Source organism: Channa argus, chromosome 15 (assembly GCF_033026475.1).
Source record: "Channa argus isolate prfri chromosome 15, Channa argus male v1.0, whole genome shotgun sequence".
In the NCBI taxonomy this organism is placed as follows: domain Eukaryota; kingdom Metazoa; phylum Chordata; class Actinopteri; order Anabantiformes; family Channidae; genus Channa; species Channa argus.
The window spans coordinates 22,235,498-22,252,782 of NC_090211.1; the positions used below are offsets into that span (position 1 = coordinate 22,235,498).

A 17,285-nucleotide genomic window follows, 5' to 3' on the forward strand; every position below is an offset into this window, starting at 1 on the left:
CATTTACCCGTCTGTTCTGCAACATCTGAGCACTCAGAGAGATCACACATGATGAGTTCACTGACCTGTGTGTGTGTGTGGAAATTGCCATGAGCAGTACAGCTGACTGCTGTTCTGTGCTGGTTCGGTCTTCGCTCGTTTTGTTTCAGCACACGCTGCACAGCACATCAGGAAATTGTAGTTATGAATTCAATCATGCTACAAGTGGAAATTATGAAAAAACTGTTGCTTTTCTCTGATTGGTCAGTAGGCCGAGCCTCGCTCGAAATGCTGCCGGTGGTGCAACAGGAGGCTTCCACTGCACTTCTCCACATTCATGGAGCCTCCGAGCATATGTCTATTAAAATTATTTGAAAAAAGTTGGACATTTTAAAGTTAACGCAGCTGGTTCGATAAACGAGAGAATCCTAACAAAGACCACTGAGGGTTCTAACATTAGCTCAGAGGGAGAATTTTCTTTTTTGTAAAATTTGTCATAATTTAATTTTTTCAACCTAAAACAAACATTTTACAAACTTACTGTATAAATTATTTTAATAATAACCTGAATACATATTTAACATATTCAGTACGATGTTCCTTAGATTCAACGGCTGTCGGGACTCAAGTTGATGCTACTTTATTCTTCTACTGCACAACACTTCAGAGGTAAAATGTCTGCTACATTCGGCTGGGGCGGCAGTGGATCAGTGGGTGGAGCGGCCGACAGAGCAGAGGGTTGGAGGTTCGTGCCGAAGTGTCTCTGGGCAAGACACCAAGGCCCCAACAGCCCCCAACAGCCGTGCAGCGCCGGTCCAAGCACGGTAGAAATCGGGGAGGGTTGTGTCAGGAAGGGCATCGTAACGAACCCACAGGATAAACCGTCTGCTACATGAGGCTGTATTTACTGGTTATTCTTACAATAAAAATATGATAAACCTTTTAGATAAAGCACAAAGGTCTCAAAGGACAGTTCAACTATTTCTCTGCTAAATGTCTCACAGCTTCATTTAGGGACTGTAAGAAAACACAGAGAGGGGAATTTATTCAGTATTTAGAAAGGTGCCATGAACAACAGGAAATTTGTCTTTAGTCTCCAGGTTGGAAACAACATTAAAACCAGATGCAACATTTAAATTCAGCATTGTTAATATTTCTGGAATTTGAGTGCTGGAGTTTTGCTTGTAATGGATTTAAATCCCAACCTATTACTAAAGGCCAGTTCTAATCCTCAAATAGAACCTTTGACGGGACAAAATGTGTCCACACAGCCACAGGAAGACATGTAGACACAGATTCAACGACAGTAAGGTTCACATCTTTTACTGTGTCACAGTTCGATCACCAGAAACAGACAGAGGAGGAAACAGATGAGGAAAAATATCTAAATGTCCAAAAGTAAAACGCTGTTTGCAACTGAAAAAGTGTAGTAAAAAACCAAACAAAGTGAGACAGCAGGAATAAGTGTCCTGCCCTGTCCTCTGAGCAGGAGTCTCTCCCTCCTCTGGCTCCACCAGGTGGTCACGGACAGGCGCTACACTCACAACTGAGGCGGGGACACAGTGAAACACACACTCAGCAGCAACAAACAGCAGAGAGATAATGGAGATGGGAGTGAGAAGAGGAAGACAAACTGCCTCTGGTCAGAATAATCACGTTTCACTCGTAGAAGTTCTCGCACCATTTGTTACAGAACCTGGAACATCGTGTGTCATTATCTCTCTGCAGGAAGCAGGTCTGCAGATGGTAGCGATCGGACTCGGCCCGACCAGTTTTTTTTTTAACCTGTCAAACGCAGAGAGAGGAGGAATCCTCCTCCTCCTCCTCCTCCTCATCATCATCATCATCGTGTTCCTCTCTGCCTCACACAGAGTCAACTTGTCACGCTCAGTCTCCATTCAGCACCTGTGCCTGGCACTGGGCCCCTCAGCAGAGGTCGGAGACGTATTCGAAGTCCTTGAAGTAGTCCTGCTCTTTACGGGAGAGGGTGCGGGGCTCGCGGGGTGGAGTGAGGGTGGGATGCTCAGCGGTGAACTCCTGGTCGAAGTTGCTGACGTCTTCTTTTCCTCCGACGGTTGGGACAAACGGTGGTAGGACTTTCCTCTGAAGGAGAGCCTCCCAGTCCATACCCTAAATGAGGGGGGGGGTTGAAATTATTAGTATTACGAAAATCTTTTACACGGTTTTCACCCATTATCATATTGGCAATAGAACTGTGCTTCATTAAACCAAAAGACACTTGAAATGTTTGTTTGTGCTGAAGAAAAGTGAGTCAGACTGGTTTTTGGGGTCTTTTTCTTTTTAAATCACCATTTTCTGTTGCTTTCCTATCACTGCAACTCAACACAGAACAAATCTTAGACTCATCCTTTGTGTGTGAGAGCTAATTAGATGAGGACTTTAGGAGAAGATCTTTCCATGGTCAGAGTGAACTGGACAAACGATCATGTTGCTCGTACAAACTCCTGGCTGTTGGTTTACGTCACCAACATCACACACAGTCTGTGTCGACTCTCACCCTGAAGAACGGTTGCTTTTTGATGTCCTCTGCATCCTTATCACTGGAGCCCAGACGTCTTTCAGGATTCCTCCTCAGCAGCTGCAACACACAAACAGAAGGTGTTTGACACCAAACTTTAACAAAGTACAAACTTTTACTCCATTACATTTGAAAAGGGAATATTTACTTTTTACTTTATTACAACAGATTGGATTATACATTTAGACTAAAGAGATTTGAGTTTATAAATATCAAGTTTGATTTTAGATTAGAGATGAACCAATTAGCTATTCAACAGAAAAATCACAGAAACTTTTTGGTTTGTTTTGGTCATTTTTACCGTAGATATTTGTTCCAGCTTCATCATATCAGGGTTTGTTGAGTTTCCTTTTGTTTTCATTTATGTAATTAGTTTTTAATTTTGAGGTTTAGACCAAGTACAGTGAAGGTGACACGCGAAAAATACTGATTACAGTATTGTATGAAACACACATGATGGTGTGTTTTCTCACTTTAGTATTAGTACTTTCTTTAACACAGAGCTGACGTATAAGCTGCTCATTTCCAATCTATCCAAAAAAAAAAACAGAAGTAAATAAAATAAAGGTTAAAGTCCACGAGAAGCAGAAGTGAGTCTCACCCGTCTCATGATGCCAATGGCCTCGGTCGAGAGGAACCGCGGGTACCGCACTTCGTCATTTACTATGCTGTCGAAAACCTCCTCCTCATCATCGCCTGGGAATGGAGACTGAAAGAAAGACGTTACACCGATCAGCCACAACATTAACACCACCTGGTTGTGGACCAGTGCTGCCTCGGCATAAACATCATCTCCATAAAATACACACAGCTCCCTTCTTCTGAACTACATGCGAGTCCTACTTTTACATCCTCATGAAATAAACAGACACTTTCCAACAGATGAGTATGAAAACACACACAGTACATTGGGGCTACAAGGTTTGTGGTTTGTGAATTAAGTGTTTTAGATTTTCTCATGCCAATATTTGGGGGTTTTTTTCAGCTGGCATTCTAACATCTTTGATGTGTGTCATCTCACCTCTCCCACCAGCATCTCATAGATGAGCACCCCGAGCCCCCACCAGTCCACTGCTCTCGTGTACGACGTATCTGTGAGAACCTCTGGGGCCAAAAACTCCGGGGTCCCACAGAACGTACTGGTCCTGTCCCCGTAACCCATGCCTTATTGAGACGGAGACAGCAGAGCAGAGCCATTATCGTTTGGTGAATTAAAAGGAAAAAACACATGATCCAGCGTAAAGTTGCATTATGGTCAGTAAGTAATAGACCCTCACCTTCTTTGCAGAGGCCAAAGTCTGCTATCTTCACATACCCCTCGGTGTCGAGCAGCAGGTTGTCCAGTTTCAGATCTCTGTGGGGGGAAGTTGACAAATTCACGATGAATATTAAGGGTATTTGTCACATGTGGAGAGAAAAGATGAAAACAATCCAGATACTCACCGATATACAATCTTATGGTCGTGAAGAAACTGCAGACCCAAGACCACACAGGCTGAATAGAACCTGGATGATGAAACATACCCAACGTTCGTGTCACTGGTATATTTTTCTTGCAAACCTCTTCCCCCATTTCACAAAGATCATCTTCAAATCCTGATCTCTCACAGATATCTGCTGAGCTTTTCCAGTGTCCAGACAGAGACAGCAAAGAAAGCTTCCTGTTTTTGGTTTAAGTTTGCAAAGCTGCTGAGCTGTGACGGGGTGTGTCTGTGTCTGTGTCTGTCTCTGTGTCTGTCTCTGTGTTTGTCTATGTGTCTGTGTCTATGTCTGTCTCTGTCTCTGTGTCTGTGTCTGTGTCTGTCTCTGTGTCTGTGTCTGTGTCTGTGTCTATGTCTGTCTCTGTGTCTGTCTCTGTCTGTCTCTGTCTGTCTCTGTCTGTCTCTGTGTCTCTGTGTCTGTCTCTGTCTGTGTGTCTGTGTCTGTCTCTGTGTCTGTCTCTGTCTGTGTCTGTCTCTGTGTCTGTCTCTGTGTCTGTCTCTGTGTCTGTCTCTGTCTCTGTGTCTGTCTCTGTGTCTCTGTCTCTGTGTCTGTCTCTGTGTCTGTGTCTGTCTCTGTGTCTGTCTCTGTGTCTGTCTATGTGTCTGTGTCTGTGTCTCTGTCTCTGTGTCTGTCTCTGTGTCTGTCTCTGTCTCTGTGTCTGTCTCTGTCTCTGTGTCTGTGTCTCATGGCTTTCTAAACGTGCCATTCGGTGGCAACTGCAGATCCTCACTTTTGATAGAAATGAACAGAATTATTATCTGTCCCTGTGTAAGATGAGTGTGTGACACAGAGTGCTCAGTGTCACACAATGAATCCTTGGATGGCGTCTACATCCACCTGGCCAACTCTGCAAACACCCTCGTCTGTGTTTTGTCTCTGCATCCAGACTAAAGCTGAGCTTCTCCCAAACACATCGTGTTATGAGTGAGTGTTTAAACCTGACAAGGTTTGTGGTGCGTCTGGGGAAAGTGGGGCTTTGTAGAAACTCTGAGATATTCGTGACCGAACACATGGTGGCAGTAGTGCTGCTGCATCAGCCCAATCACCCCCATTCAAATAGTGAACTAGCCGTCTACCGGTCTTTGTGTTTTAACGAGGAGAGAGAAAACTAGAAATGACTTAAAACATTTTGCATGGATGCACAATGTTTTTGCACCCAAACAGCATTTTTGATCTTACTCAACCTAAATGTAACCGTTGTGCTTGTGAGGACAACAACATGAGCACTAACTGTTCTTCCAGTAAACAGTACTGAACCCTGTCCATATGCGAACAGACACACACACAGTACAACAGCAGAACTCACACAGCACGTGGCTCAGAAAACACGTCGGCATGAATGTGCATCATGAGGTCTCCTCCCGCCGTGTACTCCATCACAAAGCACACGTGTTCCGGCGTCTGGAAGCACGCAAACAGGTTGACCAGGAAGGGGTGATGGGAGCCGTTGACTGTCTCAAAGATCCGCTTCTCACACATCAGACTGTGGACAGACAGAGGACACGTGTGTGTGTGTGTGTTGCAATCAGGAGGTGAATGAGCTGCTGTTGTGCAGCAGAGCGCTGTGCTACCTTTCTACTTCGTCCCGTGCGACAATGTCTCCTTTCTTCAGGGCTTTTATGGCGTAAAGGTCTCCGGTCTTTTTATACTCAGACAGCAACACCTGAAGAGTCCAACAAAGTCTTTATTAAACTAGTTTTATAGTTTGGAGTTAAATTAAAGATGAATGGAAATAACACCAACAAATACCAAAAGAGAAAGCAACAATCCATCAGTCTGTCACAGCTCTTCTACTTTTCTCCACTTCCCACTCGGCCTGTGCTCAGTGGTAGAATAAGTACTTGGAACTTTTACTTAAGTAAAAAAATTTAGCTGAAGACACAGAATTATCTTAACTTAGAAATCTGAGAAGTAACTGTAGCTCTCAGACAAATGTAATGAAGCAAAAAGGCCTCAGTGAAATGTAAGAATAAAATGGAGGTTACATTCAAACAGATAAAGTGCTTCAGAGTTAAGCTTCAGTACAGACCCTGAATAAATGTCCGGGTTCAGTGGGGACTTTTTTTAAAAAAAAACAAAAAACATTCGAGTGAGTATTTTGGACAACAAAAGACCATTGTGCCACGGAGGAACAAGATATCAAGATAACAGTAATAGTTTTGGTCTGTTTGTAATATTTGTTAACAAGGCGAGACAGAAAAGATCCACAGCCTAAAGCATCCTTTAAACAACGAACAAAAAATGTGATTATTAGTTATTTCCATCCGGTCTGGTGTTCAAACACTACAAAACAGGACTGCTAGTAGCAAACCCATGTTTAGCTCAGTTTGTGGTCTCCACCAGCCACTGCCCCCTTAGCTCTTTGTGTTCACCAGCTTGTTAAACTGTTTGCTGCTGAGCATGTGCGGTTTTTTTTCCAAAATAATGTGCATTTGCTAAAAATGCTGCACATTGTGACAGTCAACTGAAATAGTAAAGAAGTTCAGCGTCAGGTAATAATTCACCTCTTCACATTGCACACAGCACTTTTATCTGTTGTTAAAATACAAATACTGAGTCACGTGGCTTTAAATATCTTGCTCTAAAGAGTTAGGAAATTATTACTGGACAAAAAGAACATTTAAATTAGCAGCGTATGGAACAGAGTCTTCCTGTGAAGGAAAATGAAGCATCAGCACCTTCCCAAAGTGGCCCCTGCCCAGCACTGCCATCAGCTTGAAGTCCTGCAGGGAGAGAGGGCCTCTGCTGGGCCTGCAAGAGAGATTTTAGGCAGATCATAGGCAGTGGGCAACATATGGTAGCACAGCATGCTGTCATGTATACGCACAACACTGGAGAACACACAAGTTCCACTATGGTGCTTTTCAATTTACAACAGAGCCCATAGAGTGACCCAACAAACGTCTTATAGTGCTTATTCGATGCTTTGGCATCCAGTCACGTATTTCCCGTTGACTAGCTCGCTTTACAAGCAGGTGTTAAAAAAAGAGGCTTTAACAGTGGACCATATTGCGAGTGGGGGAGTGTTTCTGGTTTCAAGCTGTGTTGGCAAAGAAGATGTGCTCAGGTGTGGTTTCTACGTGCATGTGAAGGTGCTGGGCTGTGTCTGCACCTGCGTAAGGAGTTACGTGAGTGCGATCTGCTGGGCTTCTCCTGAACAGGAGCATCCGGCGTGGGAGGGGGCTCGATGACCGGCATCTGTTCCTGTGAAATGCCACAGAGACGGAGGAGAGGAAAAAATGAAGATGTGAGGAAGAGTTCAGGATAATTAGTATGTGATGAAACACCTGAAGATGCCACGAGAATAAGAGATTTGATATTTGAATCTGAAATGTTCAGTACATTTTCCAGCATTTACAAAGGAGCAATGCAGCTACTGTTATTGGTGTGTGTGTGTGTGAAGGAACAAATGGAAGCAACTGTCAAGCGCTTCGAGAACGGATAAGGTAGAAAAGTGCAGACCTTTTGAAAGAGAAGGTCTATATCAGGATAAACCCGCTGACATGTTCCACCACGTTCTAGAGGGTTTGTGGGGCAGGTTAACAATTTTCAACCGTTTCAGAAAAGGTTGGGATGCTGTGTTATTTAAATAAAAACACATTTTTGAAACCTGTTTTTGATTAAAAACAGAACAAAAAAAAAAAACACATCAAATGTTGAAACTGAAGAAAGAATTTGAGAAAGGCTGCTCGCACTATTTTTCACACCAGTACTTTGACTTAAGTAACACTTTAAATGCAGAATAGTGATTCTTCTACTAGTAGACATGAGTACTTTTTTCTACCAGAAAATATATTACTTGTCTTTTACACAACACTTCTGTCTGTCTTTATGTTGCAAAGGTCAGCAGAGGAAAAATAATAACATTGGTGTAACAGAAATTGATGGAGGAATGAGGATAAAACCCAACATCTGTAATGACCTTCAAAATCGGTTGCCAGATCTCCCGCCTTGCTGATCCCCTCTTCCCGCCCTCCCTCACTGTTAATTAGTTCTCTAAAAGCATCAGAGTAACTAATCCCATAATTCTTGGAGCCGGTTGAACACGCCATCTGCCACAGGCCGTCTCCTCCTCTGACTCTGTATTTGTCTCATTCTGTGACTGTCTGCCGCTCTGGTCTCTACTATTCAAATCTGTTTTATTGGCATGATGAAAATGAATCATCACTTAACAGAAGCGTACAGCACAAAACCCATAACATGATTAAATGATTCAGAATGTACTAAATATAATTTAAAGGAACATACAGTACATGATAAAATTAGACTTAGTCTCAATGTCTCTTTCTTGAAGTTACTATATAATCAGTTACTGTTGTTTCTCAAGGCTCAATGTTCGGACATATATTCAGTTTTCAAACCCTACATTTTATTTTGTGATGGTCAGAACTTTAAATGTCTTTCTCCAAATTTAAATAAAGAGCGTAGTATGGATCACGATAATCACTGTACTCTAAAACCACAATTACTGCTTTGACAACGGAAAAAGAAAAACGGAAAACTAAAATGAAATAAACCTAATAATGGATCGCTACTGTGCAGCTACTACTAAATAACTAATGGATGGAGCCAAGTGAAAATGAGGTAAGTGTATCAGGTACAGCAAGCGGCTGAACAGGACGACCAGCTCCAGTTACACAACAAACGGGACCTTAATGGTTGAGATGCAGAATCAGAACTGACACTATAATAAACTAAAATAATAAGAAAGGAGTCGACTGAACGCTGGAACCGATGAAATCAATGATGAAAATGAAAAATGTGATCACAATAACAAATCTGACACTGAAAAACTATTAGTGTGATGTAACAAAAACGCAGTGGGGAACGTATAAACATTCACACCTGTAGGAAATAAACCGTTTTCTTTTTGTCTCTCGACGTCCTCGTCTCCTCTTTGTGCCACCTCTCTTTTCTGCTCTTCCACATTATCACTCTCTGCTGATTGTGTTCACGCTGGTAAACTAACACAGATTTAGCCTCGATCTAATTAAAGCTCCCCACATTCAATTATGTCTCATTAAAGCTGTCTCCCTGAATTTTCACTTCTCCATTTCTTTCATTATCCAGCTTGACCTTTCTGTCAGTCCCTCGCCATTTCCTGTCTTAGGTTTCACTGCAGCTCACAGCCAGACAGCCTTTGACTGTAGACCACTGTTTTCTAGCCAAAGGCTGCAGGTAGGAAGGGAGAAAAATAGTAACGCGATAGTGTTAAGACGGCCATCGTTCTCTGATGTGAAAACCGTGTGACTGCCTTCCTCTTTCTTCGTCACTCACCGAGGGAGCGGGTGCGTCCACAACATCTCTCTTGATCTCAGCTTTGGGAGAAGAGTCACTGTCCAGGTTCAGCTTCTCCACTGAGATTTCTCTGTAACACAAACCGGAAGCAAAGAAAAACTCAGATTTTGAGTCGGTGGCACAAATCAAAGCCCTTTGAAAGTGTAAACTAAACCAGAGACAGGGTTTAAAAGTTGACTAAGCTGTTCGACCTGTCGTGTCAAAATGGCGTCACAAATAAAAGGAAGGACGTTCCAGCAGTAATCTCAACAATCGACTCTAAATCTTCCTCTGGATATTGAATAAAGAAAGCCCACGGGTCAAAAGTTTCAATTATCTAGCTTCCTCCTTCAAGCTACACTTAGAAAACAGGATTTAGTCCAAAAAATAAAATGAACTCCAAATATTTTGAATAACTACAAATCAAATGAACAAAAGTTCAGAGGCCATAATCTGCACAGCCCTTCACGTACGAGTCATTATCAGTTTTCAAGTAAAAATCATTGAAATGTTCTAATGGGTCAGCTTTTGGTCTGTGAGTCTGTGTCACAGGAGGCTTCAACAGCACCTCTTACCATTAATACAGGAAGGTTTGAAGTATATTTCAGCTGAACAAGTATTTGAAACTAGTCAGACTGAGAGTTACACACCCTGTGCTGTGTGTGAGCGGGCTGCTTGGAAAGCTGCTTGTGTAGGCAGGTGCATTGGTCCCGCTGGGGATGGCGTTCCTCAGCAGGCGGACCCAGGTGGCAATGTCCACGTTCATCTGACGGGCCCGTAGGAAGGCTTTACCTGAAGACAAAAAGACGACAGTCGGGGGGCTTCACACTCTGCATCACTGTCAAACACATGACCTGGATTAGGAACAGCAGAATCTAACGGGGTAACCACTGTAAGAACGGCGACCATCACTACGTCTCCATCAGTGTATGTGAAAGGAAAAGGAAACGGGATCATTTGTCAGCTAACGTAGCTTTAATGAGATGAACCCCTGAGCTTTTTCTGGAAAGGTTTCTAATCCCAGCTCCACAAAATACCAAAAGCCAATAACACTTGAAGTGCAGCAGCACATCTCTCAGGCATGTGAAGCCTTTAAACACAGCAGGCGTTGGACCCTACAGAATGTGTAAACCACTTTGCAAAATATTACTCTCTTTAGCATCTGTCCAAACACCAGAAATAGACATTGGCTGGGAATTACTTGTACAAAACATAAGTTAACAATAACAGTTTCGACGATACGTTTGCTTGTAATATATTCTTTTAACTGTGACGTACATTCATTTGTCAGGAGCATTTTCAGTGCCTTGCTAAAGAGCACACTGGGCTGGGAAACAGATCAAATGAATTAAATGAGGAGAGCAGCTGTGAACATACCATGCTGTTTAGAGAAAACTTTCTTCTGCCTCTGGAGTCGTCGACCTCTCTCGATCATTGGGTTGAAGAAGGTCACCTGAACAGGAAACGGTGTCAAAACAGCAAGTGTGTGTCTGACGAGGTGTCTGCGTGAAAACGCAGCCTACAAGCGGTTTAGAAAGTGTCCTGTGTGTGTTCTCGGTACCTCAGCCAGCAGCAGACCCTGTGGCTCCAGTTCCAGCTGGACCTGATGTCTCTGGTTGTCCAGGAACTCTTCCAGCTTCAGGTACTTCAGTGCACACAGGGAGCGGTAATCTCTCCAGTACACTGCTATCTCCATCTCCCGGGACTAATCGCAAAAAACAAACCAGGAACGTAACGGGAAGATTGGTTTACCAGTGCTGCATCCATGTCTTAGATTTTAAAGTCTGCAGTTCATTGCGGGATTCGATTTTTACATGTTGGATTTAACTAAAGGCTTAGAAATTACAGTTGCTGCTGAAACTCTGTGTACAGTATTTATCCATGTCTTCTATCGTGTATCAGGGGAATAACCCGCAGACTGTTTCCATTATCCACTGGTCTCTTCCCTTTAAATAAACATTGCTTACTGTGTTTTATTATGTAATCTACAGGAAGTAAGTCTCTGCAAAGTCAAGTCATTTTTATTCTGCCAACTAATGAAACTGATGCACTTAGCATCTAAATCTTACACATCTCAGTTCCTTTAATTTCATCCATGTTACATTCACTTGTGTCTTAGTTTGTCCTAGTGTTGCATTTTTCACTAGTGAATCTAAAAACCAATCTTGGTAGTAATACTTGTATTTGTCCACTTCAGCATGAAACTGCAGAGATGCTGTAATGTAGTTTCAGATCAATATACTCAGCTGCAGATTTCGAAATAATGGATGCGTGCGTTTGTTTAACAACATCAGTGAAGGAGTCGTGTATCATTCTTCAATTATGAGGACAACGTTGAATTACGCCTGCTGTATCGTACCCTCTCCAGCTCCACAGTGAAGGTCTGATCCCAGGCCTGTTCTCCACCTGTTCTCCAGGCCGTCTGACCCACCACTGTGTTCTCCAGCTTCAGCACTGCACTTATCTCCGCTAGGAAACACATACAGAGATGCTGGTGTTAACTGTGGAAATCATAAAATATCTAGCATTGGAACTGTGTAAGTCAGGGGTCTGAAGTCCTGGGATCATCAAGTTTTCAAGTAATTAATACATTAGTCAATAGTCAGCAGCCACATCTGCAAATATTCATGGGAACTGGAGCAGGTTTACTAAGTAAAGCTGTGTTGTGCGTATCATGCATCATTTGTACGAACTGTATTCTCTGATCCTTTTAGCGGAGGCTGTATTAGCAACGTGTTGGAGACCCCTGGTCTACCATGTTTCAAATAAATAAAAAATTTGCCTTATTACAACTATTAGTTAATGTTGACTGAAAAAATGTGCTTAAAAAAAAAGCACATGCATATGCAGCTTTAGCATCAAAGCATCAGTGCTCATTTAAATACATCAAGTATATTCAGTAGTTTGAAACCCTCACAGGACAGTTCGTCGGTTTTCCCGGGGATCTTTAGGCTCATGCTGCTGGTGCTTCGGCTGTAGAGGCCGCTCAGTTTGAAGGAGGATCGTCCATCTCCTGGAGAGTGAGACGGAAGAACCACTGGGGTCCCTCTGCTCCTCCCTGGGATGACCTCTAGCAGTCCCACACAGCCTAACAGGTGCACCTGGAGAGTACCTGGAAGGAGAACGTAAGAGTCAGTTAAATCCTACAAAGAAGAAAACAAGGGAGTCTCTGTGTGCTCCCTACTGTACCTGTGAGCGGTGAAGGTTTGCTCAGGGTGCTGTACTGGTTGTGGACGTAGGGGGTGCTGTGGCGGGAGCTAAAGGCTGAAGACGACGCCAGCACCAGCTCCTCTTTGATGAGGCAGGCCTTGGGGTGATCCTCTGGGAGCTCCAGCAGCCTCTGCTCTAGAGAGCATCTCAGCAGGTCCAAACGCTGGGAGGACTCACTCAGCCCACACTGAGCCTGCAGGGTGTTAATCACAGTTCCAAATAAAAAGTGTTGATCTTTGAGAAACACTAAAAAGAAAAAACGCCTATGCACATTAAGATGGGCTACATGCAACAAACGTAATGTGACATTTTCTCTAATACACTCAGCAGCCAGTTAATGATCTGTATTTAGCCTTATTAACCTAAATAGACAAAAAAAAAAAAAAAAAACCTGAATCAACTAAAACACAATTCAGTTCAACAGCAGCAAACTACAAATGATCCAAAATGATCAGACAATTGAATTAACTCCCGTCTGAAAACAAGTGAACAAGTTTTCCTGCAGATGCCTGGTTAGACTGTATTCACACAGACACAAAAACACTGCTTCAGTGAGGGACGATGAAAACATGTGTTAGCACAGTGGGTTGGGACACTGTGCTAACACATACACTGAATAGGTAGTTAAAATACGAATCACATAAAAAAAAGTAATAATAAATCATAGTGCAGTGATGACTGATAAGATAAATAATTAAAAAATACAGCAGCATATGAATAAAATATGTAGCAGGTACATCAATTATTAGGACCTGACCTCCGCCATGGCCTTCTTGTCTTGGACCTTTCCTGCACCCAGCAGCCGCAGCATGTTCTTGGCTCCTTCAGCCATGGCGTGCTCCACCCGGTAGTGATGCCATAACTCCTCCACCCGCAGCTCCATCCCACACAGGTCTGGTTTGCCTGGGGCACAATGTCACTTTTAGTCAATAACATCTGAACAGAAACAGCATGCACATAATATGTTACTTCAGAACGTCTGGTGCACCTGAAAACAATGTGGAGCCAGATGTAAGGGTCTACATACTTTTGCAAAAAAGAGATTATACTTTAGAATTGTATCTTTGTAATTTGGCATTATGACTCTGTTTAAACTTGGATTTAAAATGTTTCAGCGATTTCACTTGTGTTCCGATTCCCCGAGGAACAGACAACGCATGGAGTGTAGACCACCTGGAAAAAGGTCCATTTTATTGATTTCAATTTAAAGCTAGCTCATGTGCATAACGTGAAGGGGAAATATGAATGTGTAAACAATTTAGCTTTTTTAAGTTTCTATTTCTTTACAAACTGTGTCGCTTCACTGACCGGTACTGATCCACCTTGTGCTGTTTTTATAGCTGTGTGTAAAGAAGGAGGTTTCCCTTAAAATGTGTGATCTACAATCCCTGAAAGACTGTCAAACTTTATGTTGATATACTAACTCTTGCCATTTTAAATCAGCCAACATGGACTTCTGACAGGAAATATTTAGCTCCTACATCACCAGCTAGTGGCTAGCTGTTAGTTGGTGCTGAGCAGGAAGTGGCCTGTGGAGCTTTTTCTGCAGCTCCAAGCTACGTCCACAAACTCTCCACAAAAAGAGTGAACCACAGTAAAACTGTGAAGTTGTGGTTCATTTAAACCAAATAATGAACTAAAAAAAAAAAGAGAAGCACGAGCCTGCACTTTGCCACTGTTTGCTGCTCTGCTTATGCTCTCTTTCATCTCTTATTCCTTCCGTCCCTCTACTTCAATCTGTCATCATCCCTGACTCAGTCCTTTCAGTCTCGCCTGCTTCCTGGCTCCCTGCATCTGTCCTCTCTAACCGCTGTTAAATGAGTCATGGCTTTTAGTTGTTGGGTAACATCAAGGGGATGCAGGAACATCAATAAGGCTCTAACCTGGGAGAGTGAGAGGGCTGTAATGTGCCTTAGTGTATGTGTATATGCCAACGTTCTAAAGCAACAATTGATCCATTACCACCCGCATCATAAAATATGCAGTGTGTATAAGCTAAAAGAGCGGCAGGTGAGATAAAAGGGGGATTCAGGGGAAGAGGATAAAAAGCGTAAATAGGTACTTTGGTTGTCCTCAGACTGCTCTGTGGCCTGCATGGCCTTTCTGATCTGCATGCGAATGATGTCAATCTTTGTCTTGCTGTCCTGCAGCATTTGCTGCGCCGTCTGGAGGAGCTTCTTGTCCTGTGAAAAGACCAACACACCATGAGGAGACAAGGAGAAAGAGAGGGGCACTAAGGGATGAGGGTTATAACGGAGAGCTCAGTACCTTGGTACCTCCATTGGCATAGATTGGGATCATGTTCTCTGCACCCTGTTTGACCTTCAGCTCGATGTTCAGCTGCCGCTCCAAAGCTGCGATGCGATCCTGATTGGCTGATGGTTGACTGACCGACCCTGGAGACTTAGGGTTATCTGGGTTAGGGGACAAGGATTAGAAAATGGAATGTTAGCACACAAAGCTAAAGACTAAAGACAAAGCACATGTTCTCCCGTGTACAGGAAGTGCTCCGCTTACAAAGAGCCCAGCGGGGAGTGTGGGGGCTCCAACAGGACCCCCCATACAATAGACTAGGGAAAGTTGTGGTTGAATACGGCAACAAAACAACAGTCGTGTTATCTGTGAGAAAGTTTTTTTATCTGTGTTAATCAATTTTCAGTAGCAGCACTGACGTATTAGAAGCTAGATTATTAGTGTATAAGATGTGTTCACTTGGTGTGTTACTCTGTTTTCTGCAGAAAGACATTCTGTTAAGTGTTTTGCATGTACAGACCTGACAAAATGGACCACTCTGCCTTACTGACCCTACTAGTCATAGAGATGGAATAATGGTGGCAACAAACTTGGTCACTCAAGAGGGAACCTTCATGGTGTTACCATTATTTTGAAGAGGAGAATGGTCTCACATCTCCATTACTAATTTTGTACCTTTATTGTCATCTGAGCCCTTGACCACAATATGTGCATCCAACTCCTGCAGCTGAGCTTGGAGGGCCTCCAGCTTGCGTTTGGAGCTGCGGAGCTGTGAGTCCACCTGCTGGGCATTTCTCTTGTCGGTCGTGGCCCTCCGCAGATTCTCCGCGCCCTCTTTTATCTTCAGCTCCCTGCGGATCTCCCTGCGGACGCTCTCACGGTGCTCGTCCAGGCGCTGCTGCACGCTGGAGTCTGAGAAGTCGGAGTTCTGGTCCAGCCCGAGCTGCTGGAGCACTGAGAGCCCACCTGGATCCCCCTGAAGAACGAGACAAGGAGGAGGGTGAGGTGATCCGGGAGACAAAGCTTTTATCAAGTAGTTTGAATGTTCATGAGTTCCTTTTAGAACATTTAGGTCCTCTGGTATGTTTTTTCACTGCTACTAACTAAAGAGTGAGTTGGTGAAAGCAAAATTAAATGAATATTGATGAGTTTTCAAAAATAATCTCTGTATAAGATGTGAGGTTTTCAGATATCTGCAGATACCCTGCAGCCGTTTGTGAATGATTCAGCAGGTTCATCTCTACAGCTGAGAGCTGCAGAGCTCCGGTTGGTAAAGTTCACAAAGCTGGCGAGTGGCAGCTTGCACAGATCTGACACTGAAGCACAGTGGGATGAAAGCAAAGAGGGCGACTGAAACCGGCTGAGCTGAGACTGTGGGGTCTGTGTTTAAGTGTGCAGAGAGTTGAGTGCTCACATCGGTTCTGCTGCTGATCAACACTAACCAGATTACAGCAGATTAGCACGGCATTAACACAGGCTGAAATCAATGAGGGTCTCTGTGTCTACTCCTGGATGGGTCACAAAGAAACATGCACACACACACAGACTATGTACTGCATGTATAAAAATGTAAGACGGAAGTGCAAAGACCTTCATAGAAAGTTCTCTCAGCAGGGTTTGTGAATTTGACAAGAAGCAGGTTCATACAAATAGATTTTCACCCAGATTTTATAATATATCTCCAATCATCCAAAAACGGTGGGTTTTCCGCTGTAAAACAACAGTCTCATCACTGAGATGAGACAGTTTCATCATTCATACTGTTAATAGAGGGCGAAATGTATGTAAGTGGTGGGCAATGAAATCTAAAGTCCATCAGGGCAAAAGTGTATGAAGCAAATTAAACTACTCACTGTTCATCTCATTAAGTGGATCTTTTGACTTCAACTTTGGGTAATCAAATGTAGTAAATGTTCTCCACACTCCTAAAGCCTCTGTGGATATTACTTCAATTGAAAGGATCTGAGGAAAGATTTTAGTATGACCCGTATGAAGAGGAGTGACCGAACGTCTCACACCTGCCATTTAGGGCATCAGACTGTTGTCACCCAGTGTAGCAGTGTGTCCAATCATGAAGAAACTGCTCCAGGTTGCAGACTGACACATGATAAAATTGAGTAGAAGAAGTTCATTGTTTCTTTTAGTTCCCATATGAGTATTGTTGAAAAAAGAAATTAACAACTGACACTGGACTCATAATCAGCCCCCTTTGTTCAGCCCAGTTTTCTTCTTGTTGCTCTGCTATGCTCTTCTACCACCTGCTACACTTCCCCCATCAAATTACAATAAACAAAAATGCTGAAAACAAAAAGAGAAGGAAAATAGGACAAAAAAAAAAGAGAGAGCAAGCCTTGCTCAAAAACTGTTTGAAATGAATATGTCACGCACTGCTGCCAGTGCGGCTGTGAGTCAGACTTCCCGGGAGACGTCGACACACAATAAGTTGTGTGTACACAATACGTTTTGAATACGTTTTTTGTAGTGTTACATCCTGTGGCTTTATGTTATGAATTACTGTTTTAAAGGCTAAAAAATAAATAAATTA

The 17,285-nt window shown here is 43.1% G+C and overlaps 1 protein-coding gene across 4 annotated transcripts in view; it reads right to left on the bottom strand.

The window, feature by feature from the left end:
• Positions 1–1,002: 1,002 nt before the first annotated feature.
• The window catches only part of pkn1b (protein kinase N1b), a 36,107-nt gene continuing 19,824 nt past the window's right edge, over positions 1,003–17,285 (bottom strand). For all 4 annotated transcript variants that reach the window (XM_067478149.1, XM_067478148.1, XM_067478150.1 and 1 more), the window contains 21 exons: positions 15,416–15,716; positions 14,756–14,901; positions 14,550–14,670; positions 13,245–13,390; positions 12,467–12,680; positions 12,195–12,389; positions 11,637–11,746; positions 10,839–10,982; positions 10,655–10,730; positions 9,928–10,069; positions 9,278–9,368; positions 7,113–7,204; positions 6,679–6,751; positions 5,572–5,663; positions 5,307–5,483; positions 3,962–4,024; positions 3,796–3,872; positions 3,540–3,682; positions 3,120–3,227; positions 2,498–2,578; positions 1,003–2,109 (listed from right to left, as the gene is read on the bottom strand). In XM_067478149.1, coding sequence (XP_067334250.1) covers positions 1,906–2,109; positions 2,498–2,578; positions 3,120–3,227; positions 3,540–3,682; positions 3,796–3,872; positions 3,962–4,024; positions 5,307–5,483; positions 5,572–5,663; positions 6,679–6,751; positions 7,113–7,204; positions 9,278–9,368; positions 9,928–10,069; positions 10,655–10,730; positions 10,839–10,982; positions 11,637–11,746; positions 12,195–12,389; positions 12,467–12,680; positions 13,245–13,390; positions 14,550–14,670; positions 14,756–14,901; positions 15,416–15,716 — 2,796 coding nt within the window. In that variant the 3' untranslated portion in view covers positions 1,003–1,905. The remainder of the gene's footprint in view (positions 2,110–2,497; positions 2,579–3,119; positions 3,228–3,539; positions 3,683–3,795; positions 3,873–3,961; positions 4,025–5,306; positions 5,484–5,571; positions 5,664–6,678; positions 6,752–7,112; positions 7,205–9,277; positions 9,369–9,927; positions 10,070–10,654; positions 10,731–10,838; positions 10,983–11,636; positions 11,747–12,194; positions 12,390–12,466; positions 12,681–13,244; positions 13,391–14,549; positions 14,671–14,755; positions 14,902–15,415; positions 15,717–17,285) is intronic.